We start from the raw sequence: 21463 nt of genomic DNA, 5'->3' as shown, positions 1-21463 counted from the left end.
GGCTCGGGGAGGGTGGTGCGGGAGGGGTGGGAGGGAGGTTACGGGCGGTAAAATAATTTCTAGGATGGCGCGCGCGGGAGGAGGCCGAGACACGCCATGTTACCGACCACCACCGTGTCCTATGTATGACCCACGCGCTCACGAGCTGTCTCGTTGTTATTATTCCAGTTCCCCCCAAAATTAGCCCGTTCACGGCAGATCGCGACCTGCACCTCGGCGAGCGCACCACCCTGACGTGCTCGGTGACCAGGGGCGATTTGCCGCTGTCCATCACGTGGCTCAAGGACGGACGCTCGATGGGGCCGTCGGAGCGCGTCACTGTCACCAATATGGATCAGTACAATAGCATACTGATGATTGAAAGTTTATCTCCAGATCACAACGGCAACTACTCGTGCGTGGCCCGTAACGTGGCCGCAGAGGTATCGCACACGCAGCGGCTTGTGGTTCATGGTAATCCTCCTCTAGGCCCCCTTCAATTTTGCCCGACGACCGCCTGACCGCCCGAGTTTGTGCGTGCGTGTGTGTGTCCGTTGCGTGCGTGCGAAACACGACGGTCGGTCTCGGCGATGGGCCGCGCGAAGTCGCGAAGGGAGCCGTCAACGGCTTCGAGAGGCCGGGAATTCGCGGGAATATCGAAACGCTCCGCGAATAGTCGTCATCAGGACTCGACCGAGCAGTCGGAAAACAGTTAATTAGCGAGGAATCGAGCCACGTGAACGACGGCGATGCGACATATCGCGGTACACCGCGCGGTCCTCGGACGAGACCCCGTCGACCTTTCGTCGCCAAGGAACGTAGAGACTTGGCGACTTGTAATTAAAGATTGCTCACGCTTAGCGTGACTCCTCCTTATGCACGATACCCGCCTCTACCTCTCCCACACGTCCTCGAAGGGAAGCCGCGCTACTACGGCTTCTCGAGAGCGACGCCGCGCGTTCCCTCCCGCGTCCGGTTGTCCGACGATTTCTTTCGCGTCTCCGCCCACGCTCGCTCCAATTTCGCTCAATATGCGATGAATATCGGATGCCTCCCTTCCTCTCTCAAGGGAGGTATAAGATACGCGTGATCGGATATCTCGGAGGGAACGACGCGGTAGCTTCGGAAAGATGAACGAACGCTCGTTCTTGCGTTGGAAAGGATCGGATGCTGCGCGCAAGTGTGCGATGCCAAACTATGTGTACAAGGTGTGAGGGCGTCAGGAGCAGGTCCGCGGCGGGGCCACCCTCTCTCTCCTCTACATTGCTACGTTACTATACTGCCTCTATTGTACATATTCTACATATATATACATATTATATTCTATATATATATCTATACATATATACATGGACGTACTACTGTCTATATGATGCGGAAGCGGAACGAAAACGAAAACGAAAAGAAACAAGAAAAAAAAATATATATATATACACACATATATATATACCTCCACGGAGAAACTGTATATATATATATTTATGCATATATATATGAAAAAGAACACATATACCTGGTATACAAGGTTCTTGCGTTTTTTGGTGCCATCTTTTTCTTGCTCTCACGTATGGTTCTCTCTTCTCTCTTGACCTTTTCCAGTACCCCCTATTATTGAGCCATTTACGTTCCAAGAGGGACTATCCGAGGGGATGCGGACGCGGACGGTGTGCGGGGTCGCGGCGGGAGACCCACCCCTAACCATATCCTGGCTGAAAGACGGCCAAAGTCCCTTTCCCTTGCCGCCGAATCTCGCCTCCGTCGCAAACGTCTCCCAACTGGATCCCTACTCGAGCCTCCTCAGTATAACGAACCTCGCGGCCGAGCACTCCGGCGACTATACCTGCGTCGCCGCGAACCCCGCCGCCGAGGTCAGGTACACGGCCAAGCTACAGGTAAAAGGTAACTAGATGATCGCCGACCCCTGATCCTATCGTTCCTAACGATCACTTCGCCACCTCTCGATATATATATATATATACATATATATATATCGTTCCACCCCGACCTACGGTTAAAGAAAAGAACGGATTCAAGTCTCGGCTCCGTGTGTCCGTAGTCTCCCCGAAGAAGCCGCCGCGCTTTTGCCAGTACGTCGGTCATTCTCGTCGAGCTCGGAGTTTCGCTGTTCGTGAGTTACACGAATTGTCGCACCGACAACAGATGTCGGACGCGCTTGTACGTGGGCGCGTGGTACGAGGGAAGAATGGAAGAGTTTTTCCGTGAATTTATTGCCGCGCCGGTTGTATTACCGCGGAAGATAGTCCAGACGAGTTTTCAGCGTAACATCGATATTCCGTAACGAAGTTTCGGAAATTTGTCGGGCTCAAACGTCACCCTCTGGAGATCTGTCCCGTGGCTCCCTGTCGCCCGCTCTCCCTCTCGTCACTTGCCATTTCATCATCCACCGGGCCATCGACATATCACCGCGCTTATTGACTCGGTTCCCGCTTCACCATAGTTCATCGTAGCCGTGTTCTCGCCAGGATGTGACGTTTAGAGAGACGCGGTCCACGTGGAAGCATACCCCGGGCTTAAAGACGACGCGCCGTCGAAATTCGTTCGGGCGTGATCACGTTCACCCCCGGGCGAGATCACGATCATCACTGCTCCCGACCTCGTCCGTCCTTTCACGCCTCGTCTGTCCTTCTCCCTCCCGGCTCCTCCGACCGAATCGAATACCTTCCCCCCGTGATCCAATCGAGACTCCTTCTTACCCAGACACAGTGTGTATTACATTTGCGTTGCTTTGGCTCTCTGGGAATGCGTCGGTATCTCGTGGACCCCCGAGGTTTGCTTGACTTGACCGAATAATAAAGGTAACAGTTTGCACCTTTCCTTATTTTTTACTCGTTTCAACAACTACAACAGCAACATCAGCAACTGCAGCTACAGTAAATGAGAACGATCAGTATATCCAAAAATTAACCAAAAAAAAAAAAGAATGAAAGAAGTTAAAAGAAACATAAATCGTACTCTCTTCTGGCCTGCGTGCGTGCGTGTGTATGTGAGCATCGGTTCTTCTTTAATCGGCATGGTTACATCTCTTTTACGTAGCCGTAGATCACTCTGCCTGCATATTTTTTACATGTAAATAATATATATATATATATATACATATATTTATCTCTGTGTGTGCGTGTGTTTATCGAATTATATATTTAATTATACATATATATGTATATACCGAGAAGTATCTTGATCACCCGAGTGCGAGCACGTGCCACTACGCTCACGACCAAATCTTCACCGACCTTTGCGCTGGCTCTTCCTTTGGGCTCGTTGGAAGGCAACCTTTATTCACTTCTGCATGCTTTCTCACCATCTCTATCTCTCTCCCTCTCTCTCTCTCTCTCTCTCTCTCTTTCACACACACACACACTCTTTCTTTCTCTGTCTCTCTGCGTTTCCGTCTTTCTTTCTCACTCTTGCTCTCTATCTGTCGGTCTGTCTGTCTGTCCGTCTGTCTGTCTGTCTGTCTGTCTGTCCGTCCGTCTTTCTCTTCCTCTTTTTTAAATTTCTTTCGTCGCAACGGGACGAGGACGCCGGACGTTCGCGCAACGCGCCGGGGCAAGCTCTCCTCTCGCGCAAAAGTGGAAGAAGTAACGGTCCGGCGAGCGCAATAAAAAGGCCTTAAGTTCGCCGGGGTCGCCGATAAAGCCCCCCGAGTTTTCGGTCGCGCTCCGGAGCTTCGGTATTGAACTCGAGCGTTGAAAGCCCGTGCGCGCGTCCTCCGTCTCGTTGAGACGAGCGGTAATGTAGGCTAGTAGTACGTATATTATTAATTAAATTCGTACTTTATCGAACTAGTCGTTAGACGCGGGTACTTATATATATATACATATATATTGTTATTATTATTATCATTATTATTATTATTATTCGCCTCCCTCACGAGGTCCGCACCCAGACACATCCTGCCTACACACTTGCGTACCTCTTTCCGAGAGTTCCACTTGTTTCTCTCACACCGCCACCGTGTTTGGCTCGAGTATATATATCCGTATACTCACATATCACATATACTATATACATATACGTCTGTATCTATCTCTATCTTATCTATATATATATTATATATATATTGTCGCACGCGATCGATGCGTGGCCGATATTTTGCCGTCTTGTAAAACGTTGGAATACTTCCCACTCACAGTATCTCGCTTGTGCAGCGTTTTTTTCACCACAGTAAGAAGTAGAACCTGCCAAATACAATATACACCTGATCGTAAAACAGAAACCACAACCCCCTTTACGAGACTTGGACGACAAAATCGATGCGCGACGCAACGAAATCTCGCGCCGGGAAATTTATCGGAAGACAACGACGAGATCGAGATCTAGCATCCGTCTTCTTCTTCTTTCTCTCTCTCTCTCTCTCTCTCTCTCTATCTCTCTATCTCTGTCTCATTCTCTGTCTCTCACTCTATAATTTTTTTTTGTACCTTTGACGAGTTGTGAGAGCTATATATATACGTACTATTGTCATCACGCGCTATATCATAGAAACGCCTTCGTTCGTTGTCCTTGTGGTAGCTCCTAGGAGAGTTAACGTTGCAGATAATAGATGATCGAATCCTCCCCGCCCCTGTCACCTTCCCTGTTACCTTGTTACGGTGTAAATAGAGGTGAATTGTCTGCTGCTGCCTGCGTGCGTGCGAATGTCACGAGACTTTATATCAATTTGACACCCGCGAAATACGCCTCGCATCGATTCACGCCACCCTGATTCTCCACTCTGCCTCGCCCACATGACTTACCTTCATTCACTCTGTCTTCTCGTATCTTTATCAGTTTCTTCATCGTCGCTCGCGTAGCCGATAATGTGACGCGGGATACCGCGGGATCTCGCGGACTGAGTTCGCAGGTCGTACGAAGAGCGAAGAGAGCTGTGTTCCGGCGCAGTTTCCGAAAGAAAATCGAACCTACGAACAAACGAACGGACGAACGAACGAACGACCGACCGCACGGACGAACGAACGGACGTGCGAACGAACAACGTAGCTTCCGTTGTGACGCGCGCGAGTACCGTACATCTCTCTCCGTATACCACTCTTTTTCTCTTTCTCTCTCTCTCTCTCTTCTCACGCCTGGTTTTTATCGGTTCGTTTGAGATTCGATCTCTTTGACACGTGTAGAGTCGCGTTGCGCGTCGAAGCACAGGGACTCGGTCCACCAGCGACCAGTCCCTTTTGTTTGCGCCGCGCCTTTTTTCTCGACTCTCTCTGTCTTTCACGCAAAGAAAAAATGAAAGGATAAATACGTACCTGTCTCTAAATCGCTAACGACCAGTAAAAAACAAGACATAAGTTGACGTAGGGCGAGGAACAGCGGGGCCGTGTAAAACGGATTTCTCTGACTTGCAGTGCCGCCCAGGTGGATCGTCGAGCCGACCGACGTGAGCGTCGAGAGGAACCGCCACGTCGCGCTGCACTGCCAGGCGCAGGGCGTCCCGACGCCAACGATAGTGTGGAAAAAGGCCACCGGTGAGAGACGCGATCGCCGAGCGTGTGCGAAAACGTCGAGATTTTTCCGCGTCCGAGAGAGATAACTCCCGTTACCTCGGGATCTCCGGGTCGCGAAAACGAGCGAATTCCGCCGCGGGATCTTTCCCCGGCGATCCTGTTTCTCCTCGCGAAGACCGCGAGAAGAAATAGCGAGACGCGTTGTACGTGCACGTGTGTGGGGATTGTGATCGGTGCGATTTCCAACAGGAAGCAAAGCCGGTGATTACGAGGAGTTGCGCGAGAGGACGTACACGAAAATCCTCAGCAACGGCACGCTGCTGCTGCAACACGTGAAGGAGGACAGGGAGGGTTTCTACCTGTGCCATGCGAGCAACGGCATAGGAAGCGGCCTGGGCAAGGTCGTGCAATTAAAAGTCAATTGTGAGTATGCGACAAATTATTCCCGCGATAACGCGGAAACGTCAGAGACACGAGAGAGAGAACCGGCGTGCGTTTCACGCTTGAGACGCTTTAACGTTAGATCCCCTATCTTGCCGGGCTCTTGACAATGTGTGTATGTACGTGTGTGTGCCGCCGCACCGGCGGATTTTACAGCGTCTCCGTATTTCGCGGCGCCGTCGCGGCTTGTAACCGTAAAGAAGGGGGACACGGCGACGTTACACTGCGAGGTGCACGGCGATAAGCCGGTTACCGTCACCTGGCTGAAAGGCGGCAAAACCGAGCTGAATCCCTCGACGAATTACCGGTAAGTCGAGATTAACCGCGACGGAATCATCGGGGCGGAGGAGGGCGCGCGGCAGGACGCCACGCCGACAATCGATACGCGATGAATTAATTAAAACGCACGCAAAATCTCCGCGCCGCGACGCGTCGCAACGCGATTTTCGTTAAATTGTCATGCCGCTCGCGGCGGGCCGACGCGTTTATTGCGAAGCGGCGCTGAAACGGAATCGATCATATCGGCCGGAATTTGACAAATGAGATGTGTGACGGTCAAAGTGTTAATAATGCACACGACCGGGCTTGTAACGGAGGGTAAACCGACAGACATACAACTGCGCGCGAATTCGCGCCAAGTGGATCCACTCGAGAGCGAAGTCAAAGAGCGGGATGTATCGCGGATTGGCAATTTGGCTAATGGGGGAAAAAATATCGGGATATATACAGTGAGAAGAAAATTGTTGGTAACTGTGAACAAGTGATAGAATTAACAACATTCCGAATAGAAATGTATCTAGTCGGTTTGAGGCAAAAGCTAGTAGCTAGTACAGGCTAAATTAAATTTTCCAGCTCGTTATTAGCTCGTTACTGCCTGGTTATTCATTAAAATGTAAGATGTAAAATCGGTTTTTGCGTTCTACACAGAAAAATAGTCTTAAACCAATGATAGATGTTCTCATGTATAAGCAAGAATATTATAATATTCTTGGAAGATTTTTAGTCTTGAACCCACTTGAAACCACCTGAATAGCTGAGAAGCCACATTTATCAAGGCACTTTTATCGATCAAAGTTCAAAATATAGGTCATAACCTAGCCGCTATTATATATCCCACCATTAACATTTAAAAATAAAAGAGCAAATCAAAATTGAGGGTATATTATTCCCGAAAAATCGTAAAAACATCACGAATTAGTGTTACATCATCGCCTGGCAAACTAAGAGTTAAGATTTTTCCATCTCATAATTTTTTTCGTTTAATCGTCAGCTATCAATTTCAATTAGAGACTCCTTACATGTATATCACCATTAAAATTTTTGAGCTAAGATCAGATGAAGATATAGATGAGGCCGAAAATGACTATAATTTTGGTGGGATTTCTCTCAGCGTCTATATACCGTTCAAAGGGAAGGGTTTCACCGCCCGACGGGGGGGGAAGGGAATTAGCATTCCACAAACGATGTGATGGCGCGTACATGAATATTTCATACTTTTTACACTATTCATAAAGTTTCTAATGGATTCTCGTAAATCCGCGACAAAGCGTCACAGTGAAGCAGGAGGTGACGCCGGACGGTGTGATCGCGCAATTGCAAATCTCATCGGCTGAGGCCGCTGACAACGGCGCTTACTTCTGCCAAGCGAGCAACGTTTACGGCCGCGATCAGCAGCTGGTGCAACTCCTCGTGCAAGGTACGGGGTTTGTAGGTCAATTCCCGCCCGTTTTGCCCCGGTATAGAATAATTGAATTCCAAATGCGATACTTGCGCTCTATATAGAGATATAGCACATATATATATGTATGTATGTATGTATGTATGTATGTATGTATAGTACATATCTATAGATCGACGCGCGAGTGCATTAATATCGGATTCCGCACGTTTTAGAGCCGCCACAACCGCCGAATGCCCTAGAAACTGCCATGGTGGCGAGTCGAAGCATTAACGTTAAGTGGCAGCATAAGGCACAGGACACCAGCGAGGTCACCAAATATATCCTCCAATACAAAGAGGGCGAAGGTAAGTTGGCGAACAGTAGACACGGGTGCTACGTGAACGGGAGGGTCGTCGAAATCAAGCGGATTTCAAATAGAACGGTGTTTCACAATCGGTCGCTCCGCGGGCGAAATCGATAACTAATTTATTCAGTCCCTCGATGATACACATTTCTCTGTATTTTCCGATAATTTTCACATTAGGTCCATTTTGTAAAAATTGCCTTCCAATCTTGCCGGACGATCGGCTCGCTCAAAAGTTGATTTCCGCGTATTCGCAATCTAAATTTGCGCCCGAGCGAAAACCCCCCGGTGATTTTTGCAACTGCTTCACGATTGTTCGTCGAATCGAAACTGCCGCCAGGTGGGATGTGGCAGCAGCAAGAATTTACGGGGCCGCCCTTGCCGTACGCGGCGTTAATTGACGACCTGAAACCCGCGACGAGGTATACTATACGCGTGATAGCGGAAGGACCGGCTGGTCGGTCAGTCCCCTCGGCGGAGCTCGTCGTCAGGACCGAACCGCAGAGACCGGCTGGTCCGCCGATGAATCTCGCAGCCAGGGCGCTCTCCTCGTCCGAGATCCTCGTCACTTGGTCACCGCCGTTGCCGGAACTCCGTCACGGTGACATACAGGGCTTCAACGTCGGCTACAGAGAAACGAGGTAACACGGATACCGTTGTCGATGCGGAAATGGGATCAGCCCGTTGAATTATCATTAGATCATATCCAATTTCGACGTTGATGGAAATGACGAATACAGTGTGCTCTCTCTTTCTCTATTACCTTTTGAGAGAAAGCTGCCCGGAGTGCGTAATAAATTTATCTATTTATCTATCTATCTATTTCTGACCCATCGGTTCTGTTCCGTTGCAGCCTGAATAATCCGTCGTACAACTTTAGCTCCGTGTCGGGCGACGGAGAGGAGGGCGGCGGCGAGCTTCGACTAACAGGTCTCAGGCCTTACACCAGGTACACCTTGGTCGTTCAAGCGTACAATCAAGTCGGGCCAGGACCTCTGTGCGAGCCATTACTCACACAGACCTTGGAAGACGGTAATTGCGTATTAAAATTATATATTGCGATATAATAATTAAAATAACGATTATACGATAAATAGATATCGAGTCGTTCGAAATCCTCGTTTGATCGATACATTTTCCAAGCGCTTCTTAGTTTCTTTTTTTTTCTTTCTTTTATCTTCCTCGTTATCTCGTTCGATCCGAGTGAGAGACGAGCAACGAGCGAGTTTCCAAACGATCCGGTTGCAGTGCCCAGCGTGCCGCCGGACGACGTGAGGTGCGCGGCGCTCACCTCTCAGTCCCTGCAAGTGTCCTGGCAGCCGCCGCCCAACACGCACAGCAACGGCATCGTTCAGGGCTACAAACTGAATTATGAGCCGATCTTGGCAGACGCGTGGCGGGGAGTGGACGAGATGGAGGTGATTACTTCGCCGCGATTCGATCGTTCACTTCGCGCGTAATCTCCTAATCCGAATCGATGAATTAATCTCGTCGCTAGGTACGCAAGACAAGTGCTCTGACGACCGTTTTAACCGGGCTCAGGCGGTACACTAATTACACCATTCAGGTGCTGGCTTACACCAGAGTCGGAGACGGTGTGCCCTCCGCGACGATTTACTGCCAAACGGAGGAAGACGGTGATACACTTGAATATCTCAGAGCGCGATCTCTCTCTCTCCCCTTCTCTCGATTCGAACTTCAATAAGTGTTCCCCCCTCCCCTCCCGCTGTTTGTTTCAGTGCCGGGAAGTCCGGCCGATATTAAAGTCGTCGTGAGCTCGCCGCAGGCTCTCTTCATCTCGTGGCTGCCGCCGCTCGAACCGAACGGGGTCATCGTGAAATACAACCTTTACACGAGGTATGAAAAATATAAATTAAAATTGCAATCATCCCCTTCCTCCTCCACCCTCTCATCTTCTCTCACAGTTTTGCGCGCCAATCGCAGCGATAACGATGCACTTATTCTCGGAACTTAACTCAAGTCACACTTATCCCGTGTACATAACGAAATCCCCGCGCGTTCGCGAAGGATAACCGGAAATCCCCACAGAGTCATGGACGGTCGGGAGGAGCTGAATCACGGTAAGAAATCATTGCCGGCGACGAGCACGTATTTCGAGGCGACCGACCTGCAGCAACACGTGGAGTACCAGTTCTGGGTGACCGGCAGCACTCGGGTGGGCGAGGGCCAGAGTTCGAAAGTAGCTGCGCAGGTGCCGACGAATCGAGTGCCGGCGAGGATCACGTCCTTCGGCGGACACGTGGTGCGCCCGTGGCGGGGCTCGGCGACGCTGGCGTGCAACGCGGTCGGCGATCCGACGAGAGAATGGTACAAAGGCACCACCGAGCCGATACGCACGGATTCGACCAGGAACGTGCAGATCCTGCAAACCGGGGAACTCGTGCTGTCGAACCTGCAGTCGCAAGACAGCGGGAATTACACCTGCCAGGTGGAGAACTCGCAGGGCAGCGACAAGCTACACTACACCCTGACGGTGCAAGGTAATTCATTTCTTCTCTTCTCTCGGTTTTTTCGCCAACCGTCTGTCCGTCGCTTTCCTCTCATTTTCCGTCATTATTCCGGGGCGCTCTCTTGATTCGACGGGACAAACAGAGGTCTCGCTGAACAACTGCGACATTAATTGACATGTCGCCGTAATAATAATATCCCCGTCTAATTGTTCGATGCCATTATGATGCTGTTACTGCTGTTACGTGATCACAGTATGCCGATATCCCGCTAAATGGATTTTCATAATAACAGATCGCGGCAAATATAAATTTCGTTGTAGCGAGTAACGATTAATTACTGGCGGGATATTAGGTACAGTGTAAAATAACACCGAATGTTGCAGTGCCGCCTAGCGCGCCGGTGTTGTACGTAACCAGCTCGACGTCGAGTAGCGTGTTATTGCACTGGAAATCCGAGCATAACGGCGGTGCGCCGCTGACGGGCTACACGTTGTATTATCGAACTACTCACGGCACCCTCGATGAGTTACAGTTATCTCGCCACGCTACCAGCCACGAGCTCAAGGTAAACTCCCGCTCGAGATGAATTCGCGATGTCAGCCGCCAGATTAAGAAGTGCCAATTCTTACGGGAGAAAATTACTCCCGTAAGAAGAACGTATAGTGAAAAATTGTGTGTTACAAACGGCCCACTGAAATTTTGTGTTACTTTAACGTGAGAGAGGAGCGTGTTAGAAAGTACACAAATATAATGTTACATTTATGTCGACAAGATGAATGTACCGATTTAACGATATCTTTGTGTACTTTTTAATATATTTCCAATTAAAGTAACGCAAAATTTCAGTGGACCGTTTTTAACATGAAATTTTCCACCGTGTAGATATAATGCGAGATGTAATAAATATATCGAGTCGATCGAAAAATTCAGTTCGATCTTATTGTCAAATTTGACTTTATTGTGCTGAAAAGAAGGCAATTTTTTACCAGTCGAATTATTGCTGTCGTCTACAATTTTTCGCCAACGTTTTCGCAGCGACCTTACGACCAATTTAGCAACAACAAAATCGACATGATTTATATAAAAAAATAAATAATGAATAATCCGGGTGTATGTATATGTTAACGCGAACGAAACTCTCGATCTAAGTTTAAGAAGTGAATTAATCGAGAACGGCATAAATTTGTAACTTTGACTTCCGAACAGGGCCTTCTGTGCGGCAACACGTATCAGTTGTACCTGACGTCGCACAATAAGATCGGCAGCAGTCCGTCGTCGCCGGTGCTCTCCGTTCGGACTCAGGGCCAAGCCCCAGGAATTCCGCCCGCGGCTGCCTTCCTCAGCCCGAATTCCACCACATTAGTGCTGCGACTGCACGTGTGGCCCGATAACGGGTGCCCCATCAAATACTTCGTCATTCAATACAGGCCGGCGAACGAGTTTCATTGGACTCTGGTGTCGAACAGCGCCAAAATGCAACGGCGATTCGTTGTGACGAATTTGACACCCAGCTCGGTCTATCAGCTCAAAGTCGAGGCTCACAACGTGGCCGGTAGCAATCACGCGGAATTCACGTTCGTGACGTTGACGAAAGAGGGTGGTAAGTCTGAGAGAGAGTAAATCAAATTGATGTTAACAATTCTCACCATTTCCTCTAATTCCAACCCTCGGCTCTCACAATGAAAGAATGATTTAATAACAATTACTAATGTTTGATGAATGTGTTTCAACCAAATGTTTGATTACTACAACCAAATCTATATACTGTACTCTACTGTACGTACAGTATATGGTATTACACTGTGTATATCGTACATGGAACTGAATGATTTGGTTACAGTAATCAAACATTCGGCTGAAACATATTTACCAATTCTTGATAATTGTTATCAAATCCTCCTTCTAGTGTAGACCTGCTTATTCGTACTTTTCGATTTCCGATCCGAAAGCCTAATTTATTGATTTATTATCTTACCGTTTTTGTTTTTCTCCTCCTTTGTGCAACGCGGCAAACGCGGTGGAAAGTGTGCGTGAACTCCGACGAAACTATCGCGCTCAAAGGCCCATTTCCAAAAGCACTGTGTTCCTGTAACTTTACAGAACTGCCGCCCCCAGGACTGTCGAAGCGCGGCATAACGTCGGTTATGCCGTTTTACTCGGACGTGAAAGTGATCCTGCCGTTGATCGTGGCCACCGTCGCGTTGGTCGCCGCGGCGGTGATCGTCGCCTTTCGTTGGAGGAACAGTGAGTCCGACTTGACGAATGTGTACTTCCCAGATTTTTTCTCAAAACACCCTTTGCCTTGAATTTTCTTCGTTATCTTTCATTTTCATCGATTAATTATCGAAATGATAATCCGACTTAATTATTTATCCGATACTCTGCGATCCGGAGAGTGCGTTTTTGCCGAATCTCCCCGACATACTCCTGTAATATATTTTCTGACGAAAATTGAGAAACTGGAAGCCTCCACCTTTGCCAGGATACTTGGGGGATCGAGTACAACGGCCGATGAAGGAGTCGCAGGAGAACCAACAGAACGCCGAGACGCAGCGGGAGCGTTACTACGCCACGATACACAAGGTGGCCCTGCAACAGACGGCCAATACGGGCGGCGGGCCCGACAAGATTCCAGGTGAACCTTTGTTACGATACGGACAACCACCAGGTTTGGTACCCAATTTGGTATAATCACGCGCAGGTAAGAGCCGGCTGCCTCTGGCACCGTCGCTCGGGAGTGAAAGGAGGTCTCCCAAGAGAAGGGAGTTTCGAAGGGAGATACTTGAAGCGATATCCTGTTGTATCCCTCTGGAAGTAGCAAATTATATTTGTTTAATTTTTTTTTCTCTCCTTCATTTCAACGAACTAACTATTTCGATCTTGCATGCGAGATCCAAGCGAATTTTCATGAATGTATTCGCGAATGGATGGACGACTGAGAGAGCTAGCCCGACGCGATTTGAAAGGTAGGCAATGCCTCTGGTGGGTTACAGAGACAGCGGAGGACATTTCGCCGTACGCTACGTTCCAGCTTTCGGAGGGTGGCGGGGGAAGCCTGGCAGGATTGGGCGCATTGGGAGGACTGGGAGGCGCGGCGGAGGCGTCGGCGGCCGGTCTGCATCCGAACAACACTCTTCTGCACAGCTTCATGTATCACGAACACGCCATGACCGAAGGATGCGCGAGCCCTCCACCGGCGGCGACGGTATTTGCCGAGCGTTCCCAAATCATTATTATCGTTCGCCCTTGGAATGTCGCGAATTGCATAGGATTTTCGTTACGTGCATTTTTTTGGCAAATAATTCTCAGTCGAAAGATCCTCAATTAGAAAACAGAAAGGGAAGGTCCAGGATTTAATATGGTAATGACGGCAGACCGGAATGTTATCGCAATGTGAATTACGGTAGAAATATGATGTGCGCAGAGCATGAAGAGCGTCTCGTCGAGAAGGAGACAGCAGAGAAAGCAGCAAACCCCGGGCGATGTCGAGAGCGACGAGAGCGAGTCTGACCCGGACCAACTGATCAGCTCCCGCACGGAGTCGTCGAATCAACTGGACGCTGGCAAATTAAAACATAGTGCGTCTCCCGATCTCTGTCTGTAAACGAAACTCGCTCGCCTCACGAGACGAACGTACGAATCGTTTCCTTCCTTTTTACAGTTCGCGCAGTCTCAGATTTTATCTATCACGGCACGTCGAGCACCTCCTCGGACATTTCTCCCATGTCGGAGCAGAAGTCGCTGCCGCGAAGGGGGCGGTCCAGGTAATGTCTGACAGCGCCGCAAGAGCACAGATCTCACACCGCACCGTCTCGTATCGCACGTTTCTCTCCCCGTTACGATTTCCCTTCACCTCGCGGCATCGTTTTTCACGCGGCATCGATGAAAACATTGCCCGACAAAGATATCCCCGAGCGGTCTCGAGCTTATCGAAGTTTCGTGATGATCTCGTTTCGTCTCGAAGTGCATCTGTAGGCCTGTTCCATAACTTTTAACGACAGTGTCGTTATCGTTACGTTATCGCTATGCACAGCTTTTCTACTTGGCATATATTATAATACCATATATTATACCTTATGGCAATATAACGGTAACGGCATGGTCGTAAAGCTGTAATAGCACACACAAGAACGTAAGCAGTGAGCAAATTACATATATGTATATACCAAGAACGCGTTTTTATCTATTGTAAAAAAGGAAATCTTCCCTATTTAATAAATAAGTAAATAAGTAAATAAATAAATAAATAAATAAATAAATAGACTAATCACAGTCGACTATTCTCCTTACGATCTAAGAATAATCGATTGTGATTGGTCGATTTGCTTATTGCTTACATCCTGCTGCTTATGTTTCTGCGTGCCACGGGCTTAAAAGTCACAGAATAAGTCTAGGGAAGCGAAATCGCGAAATTACGGTTCGCACCTTTACACAACAAAGCCCGAAGCATCCTTTCAAAATCAGTTATAAGACGCTCTCGCAATTGCCGCCTAGTAAGTCTCGTTTCTTTTGGCTGTCTCGTAAGATGGCATGTTCCCAGCAGGAGCTCCCTACGCACGCTACTGCCGCCGATCTCGGTCGCGGAGACCGCGTTCGTCGGCGGCAATCAGGGAACTGTGGTGCCCACGCCTGGGAACGGCGATCGGCCAGAGCTCAGCGAGGCCGAGTGCGACATCGACTCCCTGAAGAAGCTGAAGCTGGGCCTGAGGAGCTCCCTGTGGTCGCGACCGAGTACCCAGAATAATCCCTCCTCGGATTATTCTATCGCCGTTTAATCTGTCCCACCCATCCACCCCCATTCCCATCACCCTGGCTCTCCTGTCCACGCGATATCGTTCTCCCACGGTATATAGCTCTCATCCCCCTGTTCTCCCCCTCGCAACCCCGCGGGCCAAAGATTAGGTAAAATTGATCTTACCCTTCGTGTCTCGTCGAGAGGATTCCCTCGTGGCCACGTAGGGCCACTCGACTGCCACGGCCGCGTCTCTGTCGGCGATAGGTAAATTTTGCGTTCTACTCGTTCACGACGATCGATAGGGAGAGACGTGAGTAGATAAGATCAAGGGGAGGATCGAGACAACGGAGGTGGACGCGCTAACAATGTAAGGACAACGTTGAGCCGATAGAGGCAGAACCGACCGCTTGGGTCACATCAGGTTATCACCTTGCGAGAACTCTTCGGCTCTCACACGGAAAAACAAATCTCAGTTTCCGCAACTGAATGGGGACCAGATGATGACTCGGTGGCGAGAAATGATATATATCTCTGTTATCGCGTCTGAGAGCATTCGTCTAAGAACATTCGCAGAGAAAAAGATCAGTCTTGAATCAAAAATAAATATTCTCATATATAAGCAAAAATATGATGATCTTCTTAGAAGATTTTTGGCGCCTGATTTGATTGAATTTTTGTATTGATGCAAATATTACTTTCACTCCATTCAAAATTACATATTCTCCAAGAATATGATAATATTTTTGCTAATATATGAGAATATCTATCGTCAATTTAAGACTATTCCTTTTCTGTGCGGCTGCGTTGAAACTCGCTCGGGACAAGCGAGAGCAATTGACTGGGCTCCCAACCTCCAGCGGGAATCTTTCCTCCGGTCCCCTGGAAACGGAAAATTCCGTTGCACCGACGGAATTGTTTTTCCCGTGTAGGATTCGTAGACGGAAGCCTGGCCTTCGTTTGTAATTCACGTCTCTCGCATCGCTGCGAGCGCGTTGTCCTCGATGCGAGCGCGTCACCTCGTCGATCGATCGTCGAGAGAGCTAGTCGAAAGTATCTCTAAAAGCGTGCGGCGTCTGTCTCCTCTTCCTTGCTGCGCGATGAGCGTCGCGACGTAAAATACAACACGTGCGTGGAGTGCGTGAGTGCGAGTGAATGTGAGTCCCGAGCGAGTGCGTGGATGATCGTCGAATCGCGCGTGCGAATGCGTGCCAAAACGACAATTTGCTCAGACCTGCTGCGAGTCGTTCGCCGGCGGGCGATCCATTCGAGACCAAAGACTTAATCGTACGAACAGAGCACGGGAGAGTCCTTCGCGTATGACGAATTTTAAACAGGTGGCATCCGCGCGACGCTGCGAGCTGTCGTTTCCCCGAGAGAGATCCTCTTTGCGATCGCGTTCGTTCTTAAACGTTCCCTGATGCGTTGATTACCTTCAAGTCTGCGTGTCACCCGTTTATCGTAACTTTCCACGCCAACGTTACTTCGATCTGTACAATTCTGATTTCGCATAAATCTGTTCGGGAGCTTCGAGGAGGATTCCAAGTGACATTAGTAATCGGCAGAATTGCGTTCTTAACTCTCGCAAGAATCTGTCCCGCGGAATCGTTCGCTCGAAGAGGTATCGATCGTTGCTTCGGCCGCGTCGCGTTAATTTCCTGATCGCTCTCTTTCTCTCTCGCGGGAAGAAGGAAGAATTTTTAATACCCATTCCATCACCTTCCCAAGAGTGTCCCGTAAATATAAAGAGGCAGCAGGGAAAGCTTCGGCCACCCTGTTAATACCATACTCGTCTGTGTTCGAATTGTGCACGCGCGCTATTAGGACCGGGACGAGATAATGACGCGGGAACGGATCGGAAGGCGGAAAGAAAGCGGACTTCGTCTCGTTGATGGTTGGGCTCTGTTGCGTTGTAAAGTTTATATATACGTACGAATAGCACCGTTGATTACTTTAAGTCCGTTATTATAATCCTAAGACTTCTATGTAGAGCGTTTCCCGTGCGCGGAGCGAGACGATCGAGAAGGAGGGCCGAGCGCGAGTTCTGTACATTTCCGAGGAGAACCCGAACCGACCGACCCGGTCCTTTCTTCCTCTCTTTCTCCTTCTCTCACTCCCTGTCACTCTCTTCTTCAATCTCTCTTCTAATGTCGCGCACTTCGACACTTCGTGAGAAACCGACGCGGCCAATCTTCGTACCGCGTATAATGCGACAAATTATTGTACGCGCCAGCGAGACTCAGACACACCTCAGACTGAAATCGAAAGTACCGTGAAATCGTGCCGATAGAATTAATCGAACGCGCGTATCCTGCCGCGCCGCGAGCTTCCGATAACTTCCACGACACTGCCATAACCGCGGGATATTTGCGACTACTTACTGCCGTACGAAGGGGACGTTATACATTCGAGATCGCTTTATCGTATTCCCGAACCGAGAAACGGGAGAGAGGCGAAAAGAAAAAGAAGAAAGACGAAGAAGAAAGGATCATTTTTGTAACCTTTACCAAGCTCGAGGTGAGTTTTCGGGCGCGCACCGTTCGACACCCCTTTCTCACCCGACGAGCGCGCCACTCTAAATAGTTAAGTACACTGTACGATGTTTTATATATTCGGACCTGTGATGGCGCACGAGTACTTCCACTTTCCCGATTTGTTTGAGCGCGAATGAGACCGTGTCGAATTCAATGCACCGCCCTCCGTGCCACACGCGGTAGCTCGCGATCTCAGCGAGAGGGAATTCGTTAGTCGAGCAATAACGTCAAGCGCGAAATTGTCACGGAGCGACGACAACGACAACGACGTCGACGACGTGGACAACGACGACTACGACGATGAGAGAGAGAGAGAGAGAGAGAGAGAGAGTCGGGGCGAGCCGTGTGCGCGACACCACGAAGACGAGGCCGTAGGTATACGTACGTGAATCTACATATATTTGAGTACACGGGCATCAAGGCGCGTGCATACAGCGGATGTACGACGCATACGTTAATGTATATAAGGGAAGCACGTCAATCAAATCAACTCGTAGTGTTCGATTAATTTGATAGAGCGACCAGCCTCCCCCCATTCGGCGGGGGCGGAGACGCGCGAAGTGCGATTCGTCACGGTGCGTTTGCCGGACGCTCCTCGTCGAGCACACGCACGGAGTTTTCTATTATACTTTTCCTTCGTCGTTTTCTCTTGCGTCACGGACCGACCGAGTTCTGTCAGTCTCTCGTCGTGACCTTTCCCTGCGGGACCAGTTGCTCTTTGTTGCCGGTAATAGTAATCGATGAGCGGACAATGGACAAAATTTTCCAACGGTACGCACCAACGTTCTCTCGGACGACCGATCAACGAATTTTTTACACACACACATACACACATACATACACGCATACCCACGCGATTCTTTACGAGAGCAATCCGGATTGAACGATGCCGTTTGTCCGATCATTTTACTCGGGGCACCGTCAATCGTCATTCCCCGTCGAGAGTATACGACCGTAACTTTTTGATCCTTTTTACATATCGGATTTTTACGTTACAACCGCGAATCATTAAACACGGTCCTCGAAGGATGATGCAATGACATAACTCGGTGCATCCTCTCGTCACCCCTCCCCCCCTTCCGCGGATAATCCGCGCAGCGCTTCGAGAACGTCGCGCTTCGATTGTCGCGTCGATGGCGGTGAGTGAGCAAATCAAACGGACAATTGTTATTGTAACTGCGATTAACGTCGTTGTAAAAGAAGAAGAGGAGGAGGAGGAAAAAAGAGAAAAGCCCAAGCGGCGCAAAACGGTCCAGTCGAGATCGCGCTGAAGATCGCACCGCGAGCGATAACCGAGCCGCTGCTCGCGAGTTTCCTCCCCGTTCCTCCGCGAACGGGGAGGGGTGTTGTACGATTAAACGAATTGTGCGATTAAATTTAAACTGTATTAAATCTGTGGTACGGAGTTTCGAAGCATTGTGTCGATCGTAGAATCGATTAAATAAATTGATATCGTGTAAGGTAAAACTGGCTGGATTCAATAAACGACCCTTGAAGACGTTCGACGAAATTCGCGTTCGCGCGTGTCCCGTGCAAGTGAGTGATGATTCGAGGCGCGAAGCTCCGCTCAGTAACCCGTAAGTTCCGAAAACGTGGAGTCTAGGTCGTCGCAGATATACTTGTACTTCTCCTTCTCCTTCAATAGGTAATCTGAAACGTCAGGAATAACGGATCAATGATTCGATTCGTTTGGACTTGGAAGAATGAGGAGCCGCGCGGAAACGCACATGGAAGGACGATTCTCACCTTCTCTCTTGTCCAATTCCTTGGCGAATACTTTGACAGTTTTCTCGGCGAATACGGCACGTTTCTCGGCGGCTTTCAGTTTCACCTTCAGTTCCTTCAGTTGCGTTTTGAACTCCTCCACCCTCTGATTAGCCTGCGATAGTCTGATTACTTTAGTAACCTAATCATGGAGGTGCGGAAAGAATATTATAAAATTCACGAAAACATTATTTTACCTTTTCCTCTGATACCTCCAAAGACTTTAAGATGTTCCCAACGATAAATAGCTCGTCTTCCCGTTCGACAATTTTCCTGAAACGACGACCGTGTGCGTTAATTATATTATTATTATTATTATTAATATCTTTGCTGAATACGAGTATTAAGTTTAAATACATTAAATGAACAGTAAGAAGATACTCAACGAGAAATGACTCATCGAATCGACGTCAATTTGATTGGGTATATATTCAACATATACCCTGTCGCGGGGCGACAGATAAGTAAAGAAAAAATAAATATGTAGAATAGTGAAAATAAACGTAAAATAAAATATCAGACGAAATAGAAATAGAAATAAAAGTAAAAAAGGAAATTATATGTTGGTCTCAAGTCGTTTTAACGTATCTATCGCGATACAAACGTATGAAATATTAAAAGATATTTATTATAACTCTCAACGCGTGGTAGAAGAAGTACGACGATGAATAATTATTAAAATTCCCGGATATTCAATTATTAAGAGACCACTACGAGGCGTCCGGCGCTATAGGAGAAAACTTTTGCACCGTGGTAGGACCTTTGAAAAGTGGTATACACTGTGAAGTGTCCCCGACACAAACTGAGAATAGACGGGGCAGGATTCAGCGGAAAAGAACGCAGCCGCTCTATTTCGAGAATCGCACGCGATACGTACGCCTCGCTCGATTTAACCCTTTCTTCCGCCGCCTCGAGCTCGTCCTCGACGAACGCCAATTTTCTCGATATCTCATCCGACTTGGTGTCAGCGTCCTCGGCGATGAGCCTCGCTTCTTTCAACTGCGCCGTCAATTGGTCCATCCGCTCCTCGTCCTGCTTGCTCCTGTTCTTCAGGACTTTGCAGATGCTGAGTAAAAAGAATCTCGCTTTACGTTTACGACACTCGTAACTTTCCTCACGGCGACGATGTCGCGCGCGTCAGCGAAAACGTAATCTCTCGGTAACTCGAAAATTTTCGTGGCGCTGGCGCCGCTGTAATATTTTCTGCAGTGGCTGCGTAATGAGATAAGAGCGCGTGTAATAATAATCGGACGCGAGAAGCCTTCCTGTTAAATTTGAGATGAACGTTTCAGCGGAGTCTGTCGTAATAAGCGAACGGTCATTACCGCTTCGCGTCTTCCGCGGTTTCCATGGCCTGCGCGAGCTTCGCTTGGGCCGACAAACGTCGCTCCTCGGACTTCTCCAGGTTCTGCATGGACTGCTGCATTTTTCGGTTCAGCACCGCCAGTTCCGACTGCGTCTGCAATTACATATTAGGGCTGCCGATAAGTAATCAAGTCTACATCTGCGAGACTTACACTTGTCGCAGTTTCTAGTTTTGAGCTGTGTGTCATATAAACAGCGTTTTCTTAGTGCGCTACATGTAGGTGAAATATTCAACTTATTGTTAAAGATTTATTAAAAAATTGAATTGGTGAATCATTATTTAGAAAGTGAAAATTTTATCTACTTTTGAACGTGTTCCATCTTGAAACACTTGACTACATTGTGTACCCCTGATGTAATCAGCGCAAGATAGAGAGAAAGATACGGATGATTAATTCGAGGGCGCCAGGAGTGCATTTTTCCAGTTTACTGACCACGATGTAGACTCTTTCCTTCGTCTCAAGGCTCCTGTTCGATTTGATCAGCTGGGCCTTGCTCACTTCCAGATCGTGTTCCATTTGTACCAGTTTTTTCGCCAAATCGCGCACTTCGTCCCTCAGCTTCTCCTCACGGCGATTCGCCTCCTTCACCTGCTGATCGCAAAGATCGGCCCTGTCCATCGCGAGATCCTTCTCGAGCTTTAGCGTCTGCAGCCGCTTCTTGATGGCGTTCATGATCGCTTGGTCGGAAG

General features: G+C 48.7%; 2 protein-coding genes across 2 annotated transcripts in view; one reads left to right on the top strand and one right to left on the bottom strand.

The window, feature by feature from the left end:
- LOC106749600 (Down syndrome cell adhesion molecule-like protein Dscam2) overlaps window positions 1-15744 on the top strand; it is a 100241-nt gene extending 84497 nt beyond the window's left edge. Inside the window, exons 11-30 of the mRNA XM_014629248.1 lie at window positions 1579-1878; window positions 5343-5462; window positions 5691-5864; window positions 6039-6189; window positions 7430-7578; window positions 7776-7907; window positions 8247-8547; window positions 8760-8938; window positions 9155-9324; window positions 9405-9543; window positions 9646-9763; window positions 9956-10407; window positions 10761-10942; window positions 11584-11977; window positions 12478-12621; window positions 12860-13045; window positions 13371-13582; window positions 13802-13955; window positions 14039-14141; window positions 14903-15744. Of these exons, the coding sequence (XP_014484734.1) occupies window positions 1579-1878; window positions 5343-5462; window positions 5691-5864; window positions 6039-6189; window positions 7430-7578; window positions 7776-7907; window positions 8247-8547; window positions 8760-8938; window positions 9155-9324; window positions 9405-9543; window positions 9646-9763; window positions 9956-10407; window positions 10761-10942; window positions 11584-11977; window positions 12478-12621; window positions 12860-13045; window positions 13371-13582; window positions 13802-13955; window positions 14039-14141; window positions 14903-15152 (4010 nt within the window). The 3' untranslated portion in view covers window positions 15153-15744. The remainder of the gene's footprint in view (window positions 1-1578; window positions 1879-5342; window positions 5463-5690; window positions 5865-6038; window positions 6190-7429; window positions 7579-7775; window positions 7908-8246; window positions 8548-8759; window positions 8939-9154; window positions 9325-9404; window positions 9544-9645; window positions 9764-9955; window positions 10408-10760; window positions 10943-11583; window positions 11978-12477; window positions 12622-12859; window positions 13046-13370; window positions 13583-13801; window positions 13956-14038; window positions 14142-14902) is intronic.
- Window positions 15745-19210: 3466 nt separating this feature from the next.
- LOC106749583 (tropomyosin-2-like) lies at window positions 19211-21446 on the bottom strand. Its single transcript, XM_014629211.1, has 6 exons — window positions 21207-21446; window positions 20733-20866; window positions 20285-20473; window positions 19605-19680; window positions 19390-19522; window positions 19211-19293 (listed from the first exon to the last, which is right to left on the bottom strand). The coding sequence occupies exons 1-6, from the start codon at window positions 21444-21446 to the stop codon at window positions 19211-19213; spliced, it is 855 nt and encodes a 284-aa protein (XP_014484697.1).
- Between the last annotated feature and the right edge of the window lie 17 nt (window positions 21447-21463).

The sequence above is a fragment of the Dinoponera quadriceps genome, unplaced genomic scaffold (genome assembly GCF_001313825.1).
Source record: "Dinoponera quadriceps isolate SergipeBrazil2010 unplaced genomic scaffold, ASM131382v1 scaffold4009, whole genome shotgun sequence".
Taxonomy (NCBI): Eukaryota; Metazoa; Arthropoda; class Insecta; order Hymenoptera; family Formicidae; genus Dinoponera; species Dinoponera quadriceps.
This window is presented reverse-complemented; position numbering and strand designations above follow the sequence as displayed.

What these genes read in the sequence shown, in the direction of transcription:
- LOC106749583 (XM_014629211.1), bottom strand. Translation starts at nt 21,446, where the DNA reads ATGAACGCCATCAAGAAGCGGCTGCAGACGCTAAAGCTCGAGAAGGAT. An exon ending in AGGAAAGAGTCTACATCGTG is followed by an intron (nt 20,867 to 21,206) that starts GTCAGTAAACTG and finishes ATGTAATTGCAG; the next exon opens with ACGCAGTCGGAACTGGCGGT. An exon ending in ACCGCGGAAGACGCGAAGCG is followed by an intron (nt 20,474 to 20,732) that starts GTAATGACCGTT and finishes CTTTTTACTCAG; the next exon opens with CATCTGCAAAGTCCTGAAGA.